Source organism: Aptenodytes patagonicus, chromosome 1, assembly GCF_965638725.1.
Source record: "Aptenodytes patagonicus chromosome 1, bAptPat1.pri.cur, whole genome shotgun sequence".
In the NCBI taxonomy this organism is placed as follows: Eukaryota; Metazoa; Chordata; class Aves; order Sphenisciformes; family Spheniscidae; genus Aptenodytes; species Aptenodytes patagonicus.
This window is the reverse complement of record NC_134949.1, coordinates 6,470,480-6,487,965: the sequence shown is the minus strand read 5'-3', so window position 1 is coordinate 6,487,965 and position 17,486 is coordinate 6,470,480. Positions and strand designations below refer to the sequence as shown.

General features: G+C 39.0%; 1 protein-coding gene across 3 annotated transcripts; it reads right to left on the bottom strand.

The window, feature by feature from the left end:
* Positions 1–560: 560 nt before the first annotated feature.
* SEC61A2 (SEC61 translocon subunit alpha 2) lies at positions 561–17,159 on the bottom strand. Of its 3 annotated transcripts, XM_076352902.1 has the most exons (12): positions 17,092–17,159; positions 15,800–15,867; positions 11,841–11,906; positions 9,894–9,972; positions 6,412–6,543; positions 6,159–6,268; positions 5,386–5,539; positions 4,260–4,420; positions 3,034–3,231; positions 2,621–2,812; positions 2,390–2,466; positions 561–1,676 (listed from the first exon to the last, which is right to left on the bottom strand). In XM_076352902.1, the coding sequence occupies exons 1-12, from the start codon at positions 17,096–17,098 to the stop codon at positions 1,490–1,492; spliced, it is 1,431 nt and encodes a 476-aa protein (XP_076209017.1). In that variant the 5' UTR covers positions 17,099–17,159; the 3' UTR covers positions 561–1,489. The 3 variants fall into 3 exon arrangements, with proteins under 3 accessions (XP_076209017.1, XP_076209190.1, XP_076209100.1); XM_076353075.1 differs by lacking the exons at positions 15,800–15,867; positions 17,092–17,159 and adding an exon at positions 15,658–15,780; XM_076352985.1 differs by lacking the exons at positions 15,800–15,867; positions 17,092–17,159 and adding an exon at positions 12,792–12,819.
* Positions 17,160–17,486: the final 327 nt, after the last annotated feature.

The following is a 17,486-nucleotide window of genomic DNA, read 5'->3' as shown; positions in this document are numbered from 1 at the left end:
CCAGGCCGCACCTTAGTTCCGTCTAATCACTTCTAGGTAAATCTTCTGCCAAACAAACCTTCAGTGTACCTGTGCACAGTCGACTGCTTCTAATTAGGTAAACCACCACCACTGCTTAAAGGTTAGGATCTAGGAGTTGTAATGAACATACGCTAATATCAAAGTCTTGCCTCTGAAATAAATTTGGATGAGCATGCATAATTAGGAAGACTTACCTCACTTAGAAATGAAGCGGAAAACTTGCTTAAGATTTTCTTACCTTCACAAACAACACAAAGTTACTTTCAAGTTAAGCATGAGAGAAGACAGAAGAGATCAAAATGTGACATCAAAGGGAAAAAGTCACCGATTACAGCTGAGCAGCAAAGCTCAATGATTTTAAGGGGAGGAATCCAGAGAGTTGTTTTTTAATTAAGGCTGCTCAAAACTGATCAGAACTATATTCTAGAAAGGATAAAGATAAAAAAAGGAGCCTTCCAGACCTACCTCGCTAACAAAGCATGTTAGGAATGATCAAAAACTGCCTATGAATCACATCTTGCACAGATAAGACACAGGAGAGAGCTTAATTAAATAAGTTTATTGTCTAACGTTTACAGTTGTTACATCGCCACTGTAAAGTGCGACAACATAAATAAGTTTTCAGCAGGAACTCCTCGTTCCCCCCCTTTCCCTTCTCTGAACGCCGCCTTAGGAACCAGGCCTTGTTCTTCAGACTCACAAAAGCAAAGTGGACATGAAGTTTCAGTGGCACAGTTTTCACGAGTATGTGTTTAAGGAAAACTACTGGGCTGACTCGCTAGCATGACAGCAGCCAACCATTGCTGCCTCACAGGAGGCCCAGGGCAAGAAACGGCAGTACCCCAGGCCCGGCGATGCAGCAAACCCACCGCAGAACCAGCTCACAGGTGAGATGAGTATCAGTCTCCGGTAAAATGTTTGCTTGTCCAGCCTTAGAGCTAAGAGAAGGGTGCCTGGGTGGAGACACCGCAAAGGAATAAGGAGTGCCGAGTTCGATGATGGGGAAATGCAAGTTAAAAAAGTATAAAAAAACCTGATGTAAAATATGGGCTACAAATAAATTTTGTCACGAATACTGGCACGTGGCAATCCGAACTCAGATTTTATTTTATTTTTTCCTGTTAAGGACAGGGAAATGAAGTTAACATTTTAATGCTGTGTGCAAAAATGTTTACCGGTATCAAACTGATAAATTTTACCATCTCACTGTAGTGTTTGAACAGCAAGGTAGATGAATTGGTTTCCAGCATTACAGGCAACACTAGATAATACTTAAACAAGATAATGTAAACTTTATTCTTAAGGCAGCTGGTACTAATGCTGCACACAGGCATTGCTCAATGCCCATTACAGTAATGGGACAGGTCGCACTTTAAAACAAGTAAAAAGAAAATAGCATTATTGGACTAAATGACGCATGTTGTCAAAATACTTTCCCTTTCACACAAACCATGAAATATTTGGACATCTAGAAAAATAATGCACCTACTCCTCCAACTTCAGCCTGTTCTTTTACAAATATTTCAAAATACTGATAAATAATAGTGACTGCAAGCAGAATGCCAGTGCCGGATCCAATGGCTCCTAGAAAGTCAGCCAATACTGAAAGGGCACCAATGCACAAACCACCAAATGCAGCTGCCGTAGGGATATACCTGTGCCAACGAAAAAAGAGGAAAGAAGAAAGTATTCATCATCGTGGATTTTCATCCAAAGATTCTAACAATACATCTACTACTAAAACAACCAACTAGAACATCGAGCAACAAATTTAGCATTGCAAATGCAACTCTGCCATTAGCTCTTACCATCTTCCGTGTTTGCACAACGTAGAAACTAAAATAAATATTCACTGATAGGAAAGCTGTGTGAATAATTGAACGCTGGCAAAGTTTTTCAATTAAAAGTACAACAATTTTATATGTGGGCATGCTAGGTAACCTCCATGGGACCAAGAATGACTGCTTTGACTGAAATATGTAGGGATAAATCTACCTTTCAATATAGATCTGCAGGCTTTGCAATACTGCATAAAATACCGCTTTTGTGGTGTCATCTTAGTTCAGTAATGGTAAATTAAACACCTGTAAAAATCAAGGGATCTTCCTTTTACAAACATGGAAGAGATTCAACCCAAATTCCCTCATTATGCCACTTCAACAAAAGAGACTACGGGTTAATCTCTTAACTACTGCTATAAACATCTTCGATGTTACTATGAAAGGCGACAGCTGAATGGGAACAATCTTGACATTTGCAGTGGAAACAGGTCTCAGATTTTTCCGAGAGTATCTGCTCCGGTCAACACCTCCCCAGCACTCTTAACCGCCTGGTACAGCGGCACCGTTGGACGTCAGCCTTTCCTTACCTGTTAAGCTCATGAACCATTGAAGTATCCCTGTGGCCTCTCATCACCATCTGCTGTTCTTTGAGTTGCTTGGCAACCTGCAAAAACCATAATTTTATGAAACTGCTGCGGTGTTTCGTAGTCACCTGATATCTAGTCAGAGTAATAACTGATCAGTTGTTAGTAGCCCAGTCAGTTCTAAATTAGAGGCAGCATTTGAAAACATTGAGGCACGTTTATCAGAACACCTACATCTTTTGCTGATGACCCAGACACCTCAATCCAAGTCTTTGAGAAGAACGCACAGGATCCCAACATAAATATTATATAAACTATTACATGGACAGGATCCTCAAATATTGCACCCATGGATTCTGGAGGGGACAAGTAGTAGCACAGGCCACCAACAGGATAAGAGCGAGCAGGGCCACCGCCACTGACATCCTGTGAGAGGGGAAGAAAAAGGCAATTAGTTATTTCTCGCAGATCTCACATTCCTATCCTGTATTGATAGAGGAATTCCTCTTCAACGTTTCAAACAGCTTTTGTATACAAATGTTAAAAAGTAAGTCTTCCAGTTTTCTGCTGGTTAAATACCAAAGTTTCACAACGAAGTAATATATACATATAATTTTATGCAGTTAAAAAAGTGCTAAAATACTTACTGCCCACTGTCCTAATAAGTTCACCAAGAAGTTGCCACTAAAACGGACAGACAACATCTGGGAAATAACATAGAGGTTCGAAACTAAGGCAGACTGCAGAATGATGGGAATGTTGGAGGTATAAAAGAGCTTGATAGGATAGCTACTGTACTGTCCACGGTATCGTGCAGACTTGATAGGTAAATCAACACGAAATCCCTACGGGAAAGAACACAAATGCACCCAGTTTATTTCCAAGACAGAAGGTGTTCCTAGCATGCCTAAAAGCCACTCCTGACCTTGGGGTTCTCGCTAGATAAACAAGGAGTGCAAGGTCTCAGACAGTAAAACCCAAAGGCTTTCTGCTACAGTCTGGATTACAAATTTTAAGGATTTCTAAGTGTTACTGCTTGGTTGTATTGCATTCTTCTTACGTAAACATTCTCTCTCATCTGCTAAATGATGCGCCTCTAAAATACACTTTATAGAATAAGGTTTGATAAAAGCCTTTAATGGCTTAATTTAACGAGCCAGTTAACAGCAGACTTCTGTGTAGTAGCCTTCTGTTTTCTGGGGCAGGCTCCTATCTGAGCAGACCCAAGAAAAGCCACATGGATTTGAAAACCAGATAATTCACTTTTTTGCCAGCACTCTGACTCAACAGCTTAAAAAAAAAAAATTAAGAAAAAAAAAAAACACTTTTTAGCCACACACACACACAAAAAAAGAAAAAAAATCACCACATGGACCTCCTTCAGTGTCCATTTTAGTAAATACTTAAATTTAAAAAGAAATACTAGCTAAGTATTTCAAGAAAATTAAGGAAAAACAGAAAGCCATGCATTAATTACACGGTTGTGTTCTAGAACGGATCTGTACCATGCACATCCCAAAGCAGCAAGGTTCTTTAGTTCTGTCCAAAGGTATTCTTTTAAGTCAACTATGAATATCAAGTATATTATTCGTGTGATACAACCACTGCAGATCCAGAATCCGTTTTTAGTAAAAATACCTCATAGCATGTATGGCATTTAATGGAATGTGAGATTACCTCACTGCCTGAGTACAAGTACGTCTGGCTATAAAATTTAACAGCTGTACTGTCACAGAGGTATGTTACTGAAATAATAATATTGAAATAAAAAGAGTTCCTTACTCAAAGCTAAGATACTTCAGTTGCTCTAGTTCAACTTTTGCATTTTTCCCCAACGACTGCAGTGTCTACTATGAGGAATTTCTCATTTTACCTGAAAATATATGACTACAGCAAATACAAATACTGTAGCAATCAGATTCATGAGATTGGGCAAATTCTGTCGGTAAAAAGCCTCCCGCAAAGCCCGGACTTTGTCGGTTCGTGTAGCCAGAAGATGAAATAATGCAATCACAGCACCCTCAAACTCTGTTCCTGCACGAAGCAAAAAAAGTAAAAGACGTTTTAATCTGTAAATGAAAAACATTAAAAAAATAGTATCTTTCTTTTGGAAATTTTAAGAATGACGCATATAACATCAGATACAATGGGACATAAATCCTGTTACGACAAATAAATCACAACACAGGATTCTGTTTTAGTTTATAGAGTGTAGAATAATCTACCAAAACATTATTCCTGGTCAAAAAATAAACCAAAAACCAACAAGTCACACACAGGAAAGAATACTCCTTTTCTTTCTTTTCTGGGGGCAGGAGGATGATTGGAAGAAGAAATAATAAACGAGGAGAAAAACAGCTTTAGAAAAACAGTAATAAAATGCAACAGACAGAACTACTAAAAATCAAGTGAAAATGAAAGCAAACTAAAAACATGGCTCAGGATTTCAAATGTATACATTGAGCTAGTTAACTTCTTGATGCAAACAGGCTGTATCTTAACTTGGCACTTCTAGGGTCTCAGGACAACCAGATGTCGAAAGACTGGCTGAGGAATGAAGAGATGGTAGTCTCTGAAGAATCAAACCAGCTTAAAGTAATTTGGAGACACCAACTATAAAAGTATCCTATAGCCACCAACAACAGTTGGATCATGAACAACTCCTCTGAATATACAGAATTTCTTACCTTCTCTATTTCTATCGACTAAATGATGCTAAAACAAGACTATTTCGGTTTGGAAATCCAAAAATCTTCAGCCAAGGGGCTTCAAGTCCCATTTTAACTACCGCAATTCAAATCAGCAAAGGCAAACTTGTAGGTTATTAATCTTCACCTAAGTCAGACATTTTCATCTTCAATGTTAAGAAATTGACTTCAGCAGTCAATCATCACACATTAAAACATTTTTTTTAGTATCCATCTGATAAACATCTGATAGTTTATGTATAGCATACATCCACTGAAACAGGTTGTAACTAACTGTAATCGCACACGTACCTCTGCCAGTGTTGATGGTAGTGGGACTAAAAGCCTTCCAGACAATGGTTTCACAGATATTGGTGGCAATAAACAGGGAAATACCAGACCCCAAGCCATAACCTTTCTGTAGCAACTCATCTAACAGCAACACAATCAAACCAGCAACAAACAGCTGTGGGAAAAGAAACAAAACTGAGCAGAAAGAAGAATAAATCAAGTCAAGGATTATGTATTAATTCCCTGCTTCAGTATTTTCATCATGTTGGAGAGTGATCATGAAGTTTTTCATCTAAATATCATTTATGCAGTATTTCTGCCCTCTGACGTACAAATGCCTGCGCATCTCACCTGGCAATGACCTCTGTGACATTTCAACACTGACGCTAGCAAACAGATTACTCAGTAAGCACTTTTTTCAAAAAAGCGTTTAAGTTTGTGCATTTACTGCTTTGCTCTACAGGATAATGTCTCCAAGCTGCATCTGTGCCCTTTAGTGAGGAATCCTCCATGGTACTGAACAGCAGCTACTGCTTTCAAAGTCTACTAAGTCCTGTATTTTGAATCAAACAGCCACTCCTATCTGAAACATTTTTGATATTAACTATCCCAACTTTCTCCTCCTTTATGGAATATTTAGAATTTCTCATATATAGACAGACAGATACAAAGGATGATGCTTTATAGCATTAAAAATAAATAAATATATGGCAACCAGACATAGAAAGATTTTTCCTTCCAGCTACACTGTATCTAACCAGTCTCAGTTACACACAAAATAGCTCATTACAAACCTGAATTATAATAAGAAGACAAATTCCAGCACCCATTTCAGCAGGATCTCCATACATTCCAGTCATAACATACACAATGGCTTGCCCAATGGTAATAATCATCCCAAATACTAAAACAAGAGAGAAAGCAAATCCTTTAAAAAAATCTGCCAAAATCACCTACCAAAGAAATCTCACATCTAGTATCACTTAGGCAGGCTGCTTTCCCAAGAATAAAAATATGCTTATTAATTTTAATTGGAACAGTGCTCACATTTCTGAGCTCCATTGAACAAGGCTCTGTCTTTTGGAGTATCACCAACTTCAATGATCTTCGCTCCAGCTAGCAGCTGCATGATCAGACCAGATGTCACAATGGGTGAGATACCTAATTCCATCAAAGTACCTAAACAGGAAGAAAAATTAATACAATTGCCATTCAAACATCTCTGCTAAAGAGTTATACTCATAGAATATTAGGTCTGTTGAAAGGTTTCTGACCTATAAGGAACATTTTTCATAACGCTTCAAACGTATATTCCAGTACAGGTATGACCAAAACCTGATCTAGTTGAAGATGTCCCTGCCCACGGCAGGGGGGCTGGACTAGATGACCTTTAGAGGTCCCTTCCAACCCAAACTATTCTATGATTCTATGAAAACAAAGACCGTTATCTCCTCACAAAAGAAGGCTGCTGTGTTAAAATCTGTAATTTTGAAGGCAGCATGAGAAACCTATGTAGCTTTTCACTTGAAGTATTTTTTGTGAAACGATGCTAACGCTTAAGGACAGCGCACACTGAAGCTCAGCTTTTTGGCATATTGTATCAAGGAACCTTTCACTGGAAAGCACCTTGTCCCTGCTTGTTTACTCTGTCAGTGCTTCAACTGTCCCATTTTCCAAAAGTTTAATTTTGAAGACCACAAGGAAGATGCTGCAGATCCACAGTGACTGATAATGCCACTCTTGGAATCACTGACTAGTTAAGAGCACAGAAGTTTAAGATTAAACTAGTACTTAACAAAACAAACGCATGTCATTAAAGATGCTCTACGCTGCCAATTCACCTACTGGCGCAATGTCACCGAGGTCTCAGCTTCCAACTGTATACAACTCAAACAGGGCGATATAACTTCATAAAACACTACTGCTGCAGCACATAGGTGTGTGTTCCAGAAAACCTGCCTGGTTTTCCCTCCCAATCACTTCATCTGGTGTAATAAAAACTGGGGCATCGCTCACTTTGCCTGCATCCTCAGACTGATGCACCTGCAACACCAGAACTACCACCTGATACTCTAATTTAGAAATATTCAAGTACCAACACCTGCTTGACTTATATTATAATGCAGTATGGGAGCAGAACTGAATGTACACAAAGCAATTAAACTCAGGAAAATAGCCTGCCTCTTGCCTGTACAATAAGTTCTCCCATCTCAATACAGAAACGTTCTTCCACATCATCTTTTTGGAGCAACAACATTAGAAAGAGATTACTTTTTGAAATTTAATTTGTCCTTCAGTTAATACCAGGAAATTTTCTCCTATCTGAAGATGTTGAAAGCTTAAAAAACCAAAACGTTGAAAATCTGGATGAAAATTAAGAAACTAGAACTACCAAGTAATAAAACTTTGCACATTTCCCAAGCTGGAACCTTAAAGAAAAAAATTTGGGTAAGGACACATTTTACAAGTTCAATATTCAGTTAAGCCAGATCAAATTACTTCATCACCATCCTTTACATGGCCACTCAAGGGACATAAATAATGCACATTTTTTCTGATGTTAAGTCACAATATCCACCAGAGAGATTCAAAAGAGAATCAGCTTACAATTCTTTTCAGTTCTGTACATTTAAGTGGAACTCTGCTCTCACGTGTAGTACAGTGGTGTTCCATCATAAAATTACCAAGAAAATTATGAATAAAAAACTGTTTAGCCACTGCAGACTTGTAAAGTCTCAACAAGAACCAGTGACAGGGAAAGCATGGTCTGTAAGGTCATATGGAAGGTGAAAAGCAGTGGAAACAGTGTATCTGTAGCTGATCAGCCTAGAAGCTTATCTATCCTCACACCCCATCTCTGAAAGGGGCCCCTTTTTGGGGGGAAGTATCATTCCGTATTTCCCTTTTCCCATCTATCAGTCATTTATTCCGAAACTGCTTCTGGCAACTTCTGCCAGTAATTTATTCAGAAACTTTCAGTTACACATACCGCTTAATAATACCATTGGCTGCCCCTTCCCTCTTACAGTGTAAGGAAAAAGTGACTGTCCGTTCCCTATCCACTTTTTTCCAGAGATGAAGACGTAAAAGACATTTGGGATATGCACATTTCATGGCAAAGAATCCTTATTTTTTAGGATCTCTTTCTATAGATTAATATCTACATTAGATTCTCCCTGGTGCCTTTTCCCGAGTGATTTTTTTAGTTCCACTATATCCTTTGTGGCATGGTAGATTAGAACTGTGTGCAATATTCAATTTGTGGCGCCTTACAGATTTGTACAGACATTTCTTCTGATCTTTTCAACCAGTTCTTAAGCCATTAGGTCTTCCCTTTTATCCTGCAATAGCTTAATTTCCTGAAGAGCCTTTAATAAGTAATCTGAATTTAACAAAGGGTTTTTGAGCACCTCCCCTATTGTCTGGAGTCTTCTTTTAATTTCTGCCTAACTACCAGAGTCCTCATTTCTAATTTTTAAAAATTTTAAGCATTATTGCACAATTATTTTTTCTTTTTTTTTTAGTGTTTTCCCTGCTACCAAAATGTAAAATGTGAAAGCATTAAAGTCATTATAATGTGGTTCTTTCATATTTGCATCCTACAGTCTAAACACTGTTCAGTACTGTGTAAAATATCATGTCATCTCTTACGGAAATCTCTACTTCTCCAACAGCAAGAAAATTAGGATGTCAAAAGCTTTAGTCTTTACCTCGCATCCTCCAACGACATCTAGTCAGTTGACTTAGGCATAAACTAACTTTCCCACTCGGGCTTTTTGTTCTACATTCTGCAGTAGAGTTTGAAACAGCTAACTTATTTACCTTAATTTATTATCTTCACTGGTGTGACAAAATTTGCCATTCTTAAATAATTTGTACCTTCACATTAGGGGGTTCCACTGATTTTCTTACTTCCAGCCAATCTTCCATGATACAGAGGAGGTCAGCGTCCCCATTTAGAGTCATGCATGCCAGGTCACCCCTCTTAAGTTTTAGACTTCTAGCATTAAAGTCTTCTTATACATTTGGTTGGGATCCACTTGCCTATTCTAAAATAAGTTCGTTTGGCTTTGCTAAACTATAAGCCTAATCATCTCTGCCCTTAGCTTTCCCACCTATAAAATCGCTCACCCATAATTTTGCCAAAAGATTATGAGGCGTAACTGACTTGCACACATAAGGTATTTTCTAGTCAACACTCTCATACTGCATGTTAGTGCCATTCGTTAAGTGGTGGGGCAGAAGATTCCCTGTCCCATATATTAATCAGAAAAAGACTGCTCTACAATTTGAAACAGAATCATCCCAAAACTTGAGAATCAAGATTAATCTCATCTGCACGTCAAAAGAAACCCCATTCCCAAGATGAAGTACTCCTCAAGTATCAGTGAATTTTAATTACATCTGTGTCAAGAACTTTACAAGGTGTTTCAACATGACATCTGGGTTGTATGAAATTTAACAGCCAACCGTTTTTCTCCTGGTCTGTTTATACCGCTACAAAACAGAGAAAGGAATAATCTACTAACCTCTGTTTGATGCAAGAATGACTCGCATCCAGTAGAACGGATCTGCAGAATCTGATGACATGATTCCAAACAAAGGTATCTGTCAAAGTGCACAGTGGTGTTAAGCAGATATACAAAGAAAGCTTGCATTAATCCAAAAACCTTAACGTGCAATGATTCAACTGTTATACTGTTTAATATAATTTATTCCAACTTTTTGTAAAATTAAAGCAGAGCATACAATAACAGATATACTGACACCATCTATTTTAATCCTCCAACTGGGATATGACTCAGAGGACTAAACTATGTAAACTAACACCTTTCTACAGGAAAAAGCAGAAACCCCTAAAGAGAAGAGTCAGTGCTCATAAACCAGATTACTAAAGATGAAGATGTAAATGCCCGATGTATGCGGTTCTGGAGTACTACAACCCCCCAACAGAACCGAAAAAGCATAAAATAAATAGGTTAGCCCCCACAAATCATTAACAGAACAGGGAAAAATATTAGATGATATTCCATTATTTATTTCATAAAAATGTTTGCAGCAATTTTTAGTTAAGGTGGGGGGGGAAACAACTTGTAGTAAAACATCTTTGAGAAGACAGAAGAAAGCAGGTTTTTTGTTTTTTTCTTTTTTAAATGGAATTTCTTTTCAGTACAAATTAAAGATATAGCATAAACTACAATGTAAATATCTTCCTCCAGCAGGTTTAAATATTCAAATTCTACAGCTGGGAATATGTTTCAAAATATCCCATATGGAACTGTCAAAGTTAGCCAAATTTATACAGAACCCCCAACGTTCTATACATCAATACTAAGGGGTTTTAAGCTCTTTAAAACTCTTCTTAATCCCAGAAACAGTAGACGAGGAATCCAGGCAATCTTACAGATGAATTCCTGAAAACCTTAGTCTGCACCATCTGATTTCCTATTCAACTACTGTAATCTTTGTATAGATTAAAAATCTTAATTATGCATGTATCCAGCAGCCAGGAAACACAGATAAACTATGTGTTCTTCTAGCTCTAGTATCATTCCCGCCTCCTTCCAAAAAAACAGGTAGGTACAAGAGCTGGGTTTTAGCCTTTCAATAGTCCTTCAGAGGTGTAAACAAAAATTATTAAACTACTGCTCCAGAGTCTGGAATGGGTAAGTTAATAAATATAACCTAAAAAGCCTGATTCTGAAGGTGTACCGTTCATTTTAAATGTTCTAAGAGGTCTAAAAGTTCTAAAAAATATCTATCAAGTAATACATGGATTCTCATTTTCTGCAATATCTAAGCATTCTTTAAAAAAAAAAAAAAAAAACAACATTATCTGTTTACAACCCAGGTACAGGTTCCAGAAACTCCTACAACTATGAGTAATAAAGATCACATAAACGTTTGAAGACCTGTGTTTTGGAGGGGTTTTAGCTAACATCTTTGCCAGTATATTGACAAAAAAACAAGTTCTAAATGTCAACTTAAACACCTCAGAAAAACATTTTTCTGCTACCTTTACTACCCATCAGCTTGTTCAAGAGGAATCAGGTAAAAACAGTCACTTTATTTCACTTTCAAACTTGTTACTGCTAAAATTTAAATTTATCTATGAACAGAGGGTAAAGAATGCATGATACTGCTCAGTTTGTTTAGACTACTCAATGAATAATTAGCTTGGCTGTTTACTCTGCAGCCAGTATCATCATTTGATAGGATCTTTCATATAAAAAGAAAAAACATTATATATTTTAGACTAAATAGAAAGCATTAATTTCTGAAAACATATACAATCAATAATAAAGACTATTTCAGAGAATCAGGTTTCTTTAACTGAACTTTAAATACTTAACCATAAAAATACGTAACTGAAACTGGTAGGTCAACATGAAACAAGAACTTCTGACACTTTTAGCATTCTATTTTAGATGTACAGAACGCACATTTTCTGAAACACAGAAACCATCAATACCTACCTGGCAGCATACTAAGAAAATGAAGAGCGTGATAGCCGTCCATAGTACCTTCTCTCTGAACTGGATCTACAGAACAGATTGTAGAGATTAACGTGTTCATCGTATGTAGAATTTTCACTGTACTCTCACATTAGTACTAAATGCTCTATCATTCAGAATTGCATGCGAAGATATTGAACTAGAAGGCATCGTTTCCCATTAGAATTTATTTTTAATATGATTTCAGATTTTATAGAGACAGTCAGTCATGGGCTTCTGTGTAGTCAAAGAAAACTTATATGGCATCTGGCAGAGACTGTAGGTGACGTTCAGTCAGTAGAATATATTTTATATATAGTATCCTAATATAGGGGGTATTTACAGAAAAGCAACAGTATGGCTAAAAACATGGATATACCAGAGCAAACATGAAAGATTAATGCAAAAAAATTATCTTCGGTGACTAGTGCTCTAGCCTTCAGCAGATTGGAGGCACTGTTCTGTACGACTGGAAGTTACTAAACTAAAGCACTATGAAGTTTTTAAAGAGATTTAACTGCTGTGAAGACAAGTGATAAAAAAGAACCATGAGTTTTGGATAGCAATTCAAAATATTTAGAGTTAAGTTCTTCAAAGGGTGTTAGAGGAATCTTAAATTCACCATTATGTTCATGAACACAGGCCACAAAATAATTTTTAAAGACTCTTTTTTCCGTCCAAAATATTTTTATTGATGTAGATTATATACTACTTTAAAAAGAATGTCAGATCAACAACGATTAGTCACTAATACATTGAAGAGAATCTCAGGGTCACAACATTTGAGGCAACTGTAACCAGTGCCAGGTGCAAGAAGAGAAGAATCACAAGATTTAAGTTTGAACCAGAGGATTACTCAAAGCATGCGATAAAAGAAATGCACTTGAAGAGACCAGAGAGAGCTAAGATGCAGCGTTATGTTCAAGTTCCCACCTCTCCTCCATGGACCGTAAACATTAGGGTAAGTGTGTTCACAAGAGTACAGCAGCTACTAAAACGTGACATGAACTAACATGTAAGATAGATACAGCAGATACACTAGCTTTCTGTCTCCAACCACTGAATCTGCCTGTAGAGAAGTAACAAGAAAAAGGATTAGTGCCTGGTTTTGTAGGTACTGAACACCCACAAATGAGAAACTACAAACCAACACAGCAGCATGGCTTCTCAAGCAAAAGAAAACTCAGAAAGTAGTCTATACCTCTGTAAGTGAAAATCATGCACTTACTCAGAAGCAAAATAATCCCAGTAATTTAATTTGTTTACTGATACTGCCTCACTCTTTTAAAAGAGGCCAGATGCTAAAAATACTTACAGTACAAAGTTAAAAAAAGAAAAATAGTGACAGCAGTAAATAAATCTAAACAGTATCTTGTGTTAGACTTTATGCAGTGCTGACCCACTTTACCAGTACAGACTTCTAAAAAGAAAAATGCTTAACCAAATCGTCTCTGCAGCCCAAGAGTTAACCTTAGCTTCTGAGGTATCAGCCAAGCTCTACAATTGCTCTGGCTCTCCCTGTAACTGTGGTGAATATGAGCATTAGAGAAATTCTGCACCACCCAAATCACAGTTATCCACAAGGAAAACAGTCTCTATGATTCAAAAAGACAAAAAAGAAAAAGGAGGCATCTGAGTCCATATGCCAGGAACAGCAGAATATAGACTGGTATCAAAATATTCCAGCCACAAATGGTAACAAGCACAGGGACAGTACATCTCATCATCTGATCAGATTCAGTTGGACATTTTATTCCTTTGACATTTTTCTTAAAACTTGTGAAAATGAAGGGATTTAGGCATCATCTTCTTTGTGTTCTGAACAGTGTGTTCTACTTAGAAAATCTGTGTATATGAGGGAAATATGAACCGATACTACTAACTACAAAAAGTAGCAATCACTTCTGTTAATCAAGTTGGCCAAAACACAAAAGCAACACTTTCTAGTGACAGAAAAAGCCCACTTCCCTCGTCAACAATAATGGCAAAAAGATTCAATGAGAGCCCAACTGAATCAAAACTTCATCTTCACTTAACAATCAATACAAGTTTAGAGAAAATAGATTTCTTTTTCTATTTTGTTATCTTCATTTCTTGTCCTGGCCTTAACTAACCCACTAAAACCATTACTAATGATGTCTGCCAGCAACAGCTTGCAAGAAAACAATAAATAAAGAATTACAGTTGTGCAGAATGACCTAGGCCACTTGATAGACTACACACAAGCAAGGAACATAACTTAAAATGGTCAAAGGGCTCTTCAGTCTAGGAAAGATGTTCCAAATTATATTTTCACTTCAAATTTGTACAAAGCTGGCAACTGGCAGTCATTGCCTAGACAGTGACCTAGATCGTAATAAAGACAAAGTGACCCAAATAGAGAGGACAGGAATCTCGGCAACTCCTCTGGGCATCCTTCATCTGCTGATGGAGGACATGGGCAGATCAAGCCCCTCTTCCTCTCTGGCAAATAGAAAGGGAGGTGGAAAAAAAACAGGAGAAAAATCACAACTGCCGATGAGCTTTACAGAAACATCACTATCTGTAGATTTGTCTTAGCTTCCTCTTCCCATCCACTTCACTAGACAAAAATGGGATGGATGTAACCAGCTAATCACTGATATACCATAAATCAGCACCAGAAGATTGCACTAAGGTTCACCACTACAGAAACAAAGATGGGTACCTTCCACCCAGATCTGGTGCATCCAAATCTTAGCACAGGGTTTGGCTCTGGAGACTCCTGCTCTGAAGATGCAGGAGTGCAGGAGATGCTCTTTGTCTGACTGAAATAATTTGTTTGGAAACCTGTCCCAAGAGGGAAAGATGCTGGAAAGCAACAAGGAAAGACAGATGGAGCCAAGAGCCAGGGGATAAATCCCAACCTTTTTAAAAATCAATTCCAGAGGGGAATAATCAGCAGTTTTTACTATATCTTCTCCATTCAATCCAGCAGGCTCAGCTATGGTTACTGGCACAAACATCTCTGCAGCCAGTCCTAACCTTCGGGAATCTCTCATCAACAAAAAAGGATTCTCTCTGATGGTGTCATGTTCCTAGCTATGCATTTCCTTTTAAGAATATAAAAATCAACATTTAACTCTTAAGGAATTTTCATGCCAGTCATGACAATGAATATTAGGTAAATTTGTTACTCGAATTGGAACCTTTGTCACCTAGGCAATATGTGCTTGCTTGAGTTTTGGAAGTAAAAAATGGGTGGGGTTCTTTTTTTTTGACAAGGCAGGCCTCTTTCTGATCTGTAGACATTAACTAATTTTAATCTAGAAAACGTGCTGAGAAATGGAAGGAGTTTCTAGGGCTAGGGAAATAGAGAGATCAGCTGTAAATGAACTCAGTTCACTAATTTCAGAACCAAGAAAAGTGTCACATCCAGGAGGCGAACAGGGAGCAATTACCTGAACTACATCACAGATCACTTTCCCACTTCATCAAGGTAAATCACAGCTATGGGAGTAGAAAATATTTTGTGGGAAAGGAAGAACTAAATTTGTGGTTCCCAAATTACAGCGCAAGCCTTTTCAAAGTAATATATAAGCCAGCTCAAAGCCCGGAGTTGTGACCAGTACTCAAAGACAACAGTGGTATCCACAGGGGAAAAAAAAAAGCTTGAAAACTCTGTTCTAGTGTATTAAAATAGATCAAATCATACGGAGCTGAAACTAAATAAATTTAGTCTAGAGATGAGACTTTTTTTTAAGAATTAGTTAGCATAATTACTAAGTGGAACAACTTATCAGAAGGCTGTTAAGAATTCATCATCATGGTAATCTTTTACCTTAACATGGATTCTCCCTCCTCCAAAGAATACGTCTATTTTAGGGTCCACTGTCTGTATTTATATTGGAGCGTGGACTGGAATATCACAATATGCTCTTATCCATGAGCCAATAAAAGTAAGAACATAATGTGGCACTCACTTTTCTTTCCGGTTTCTGGATTTCAGGTAAGACTGCACAGAACGGCTTAATAACTTCTAAAAATTTTACTGTTCCAGAAAAAACAAACACAGACACACAAAAGAAGAGAGAAAAATATATTAATGAAACTTCATGAATTTATAAAACTTCATATAACTGTATTTAACTTCTAGAGGAAAAAATAAAGTGTAAGTAACACTTTATAAGTGAATTATTTCATCAACGCACACTCTAATTCAGTGTCTGAAAATTAATGCTCTCTTCTTTAAACAGTTGAAAACAGGGCAAAAACGTGAAAGATAATTCTGTTCCAATCAGATATGGCCCATCCTTTTTACCACAGCTGGAATCATTTTAGATGAGAAGTGGCACTGTATATATGACCAGAAGTGAACCAAATTGTATTCCATCTAAAAATAAATGACCTAGTATCAGTCTGTGCTAGTTAAACGCAGAAGCAAAGGATACTGACATCAAGAAGTATCCATGTAGAGATTAGTATCTTGTGTTTTACAGAAGTATTTAGTTGAGAAAATAATTCAATTGCTAAAATATGTTTAGAAATCGTAATTTAAACCACTGCAACATTTACTCTGATCAGAACTTTGGGGGATTTTATTTTAACTTTTGATACATCTCTCTTCACAGTCTCTCCTTTAAAAACACAGAAAAGCTCAACAGTTTTGAGCTCTTTTTCTGGGGAAAAAAAAAAAATTAAAAAGCATGTGCTTGATGGGGAATTTGTCCTCCAAAACTTGTACATTCCTCCCAGCCCCAACACATTCGGCTAGCCGTAGAAAACAATCATCAGTACCTCTTCAAAGAAAATGCATTTATTACGCTGCAGGCCAAGTTAAGCCGAAATGCCATGTTTAGTTTCACGCTTTGCTATGACATGTTTCTCCTTTATTTATTCCAAGCCCTCAGACAGCTCATCAGAAGATGCATCTTGCTCCACAGAAGGCGGCACGGCTCGCGTGTTAAAATATTAAGGCCAGAGGGAAAAAAAAAACAACCCAGCACAAAGCGGTGCCAAGCGGTGACTCGTCTCACCCTCTGCCCGGCAGCAAGGAAACCCGCTCGGGAGGAGGGTGCCCCGCTGCCGCCGCCTCCCCGGCCTGCCTGGGGCGGGCACCTCAGGCACGCCGCCACCTCAGCTCGCTGGGCCGGCGACCGGCCACGTCCTCCCCTCACACCGGCAGCGACCCCCGCTCCCCAGGGCCGCTGCCCCCTGGCCCGGGCCCGCTCCCCGGGCCGCCCCCCGCCCGCGGAACGCCGCTGCCCGTACTCACTGCCCATGGCGGCGGCAGGGCCGGCCGCCTGCCTCAGCCGCCGTCAGCGCCGCTCCCCTCCGCCGCCGCCGGCCGGCGCCGTCACGTGACGCCGGCCACAGGGCCCCACCCCCTCGCGCGCAGGCATCGCTCCGGACGACTATCCCTGCCCTGAGGGGACGGCGTTACCGACGCGGCGGGGAAGAGCCACCTCGCCCCCGCTAACGGCCCGCTGAGCGCCGCCCCGCTCCCTCCTCCGAGGCGAGGGGAACGGGACCCGCGGCGGGAGGGAGGGACGGGAACAATCGCCGCTGCGGGGCGGATCAGGCTGTCGGCGGGCAGCCGCGACGGGGCAGGACCCGCCGGCGGCCGTGCTCCCGGAGTGCTCTGCGCGCTGCGAGGGGGCTGTTCCCGCC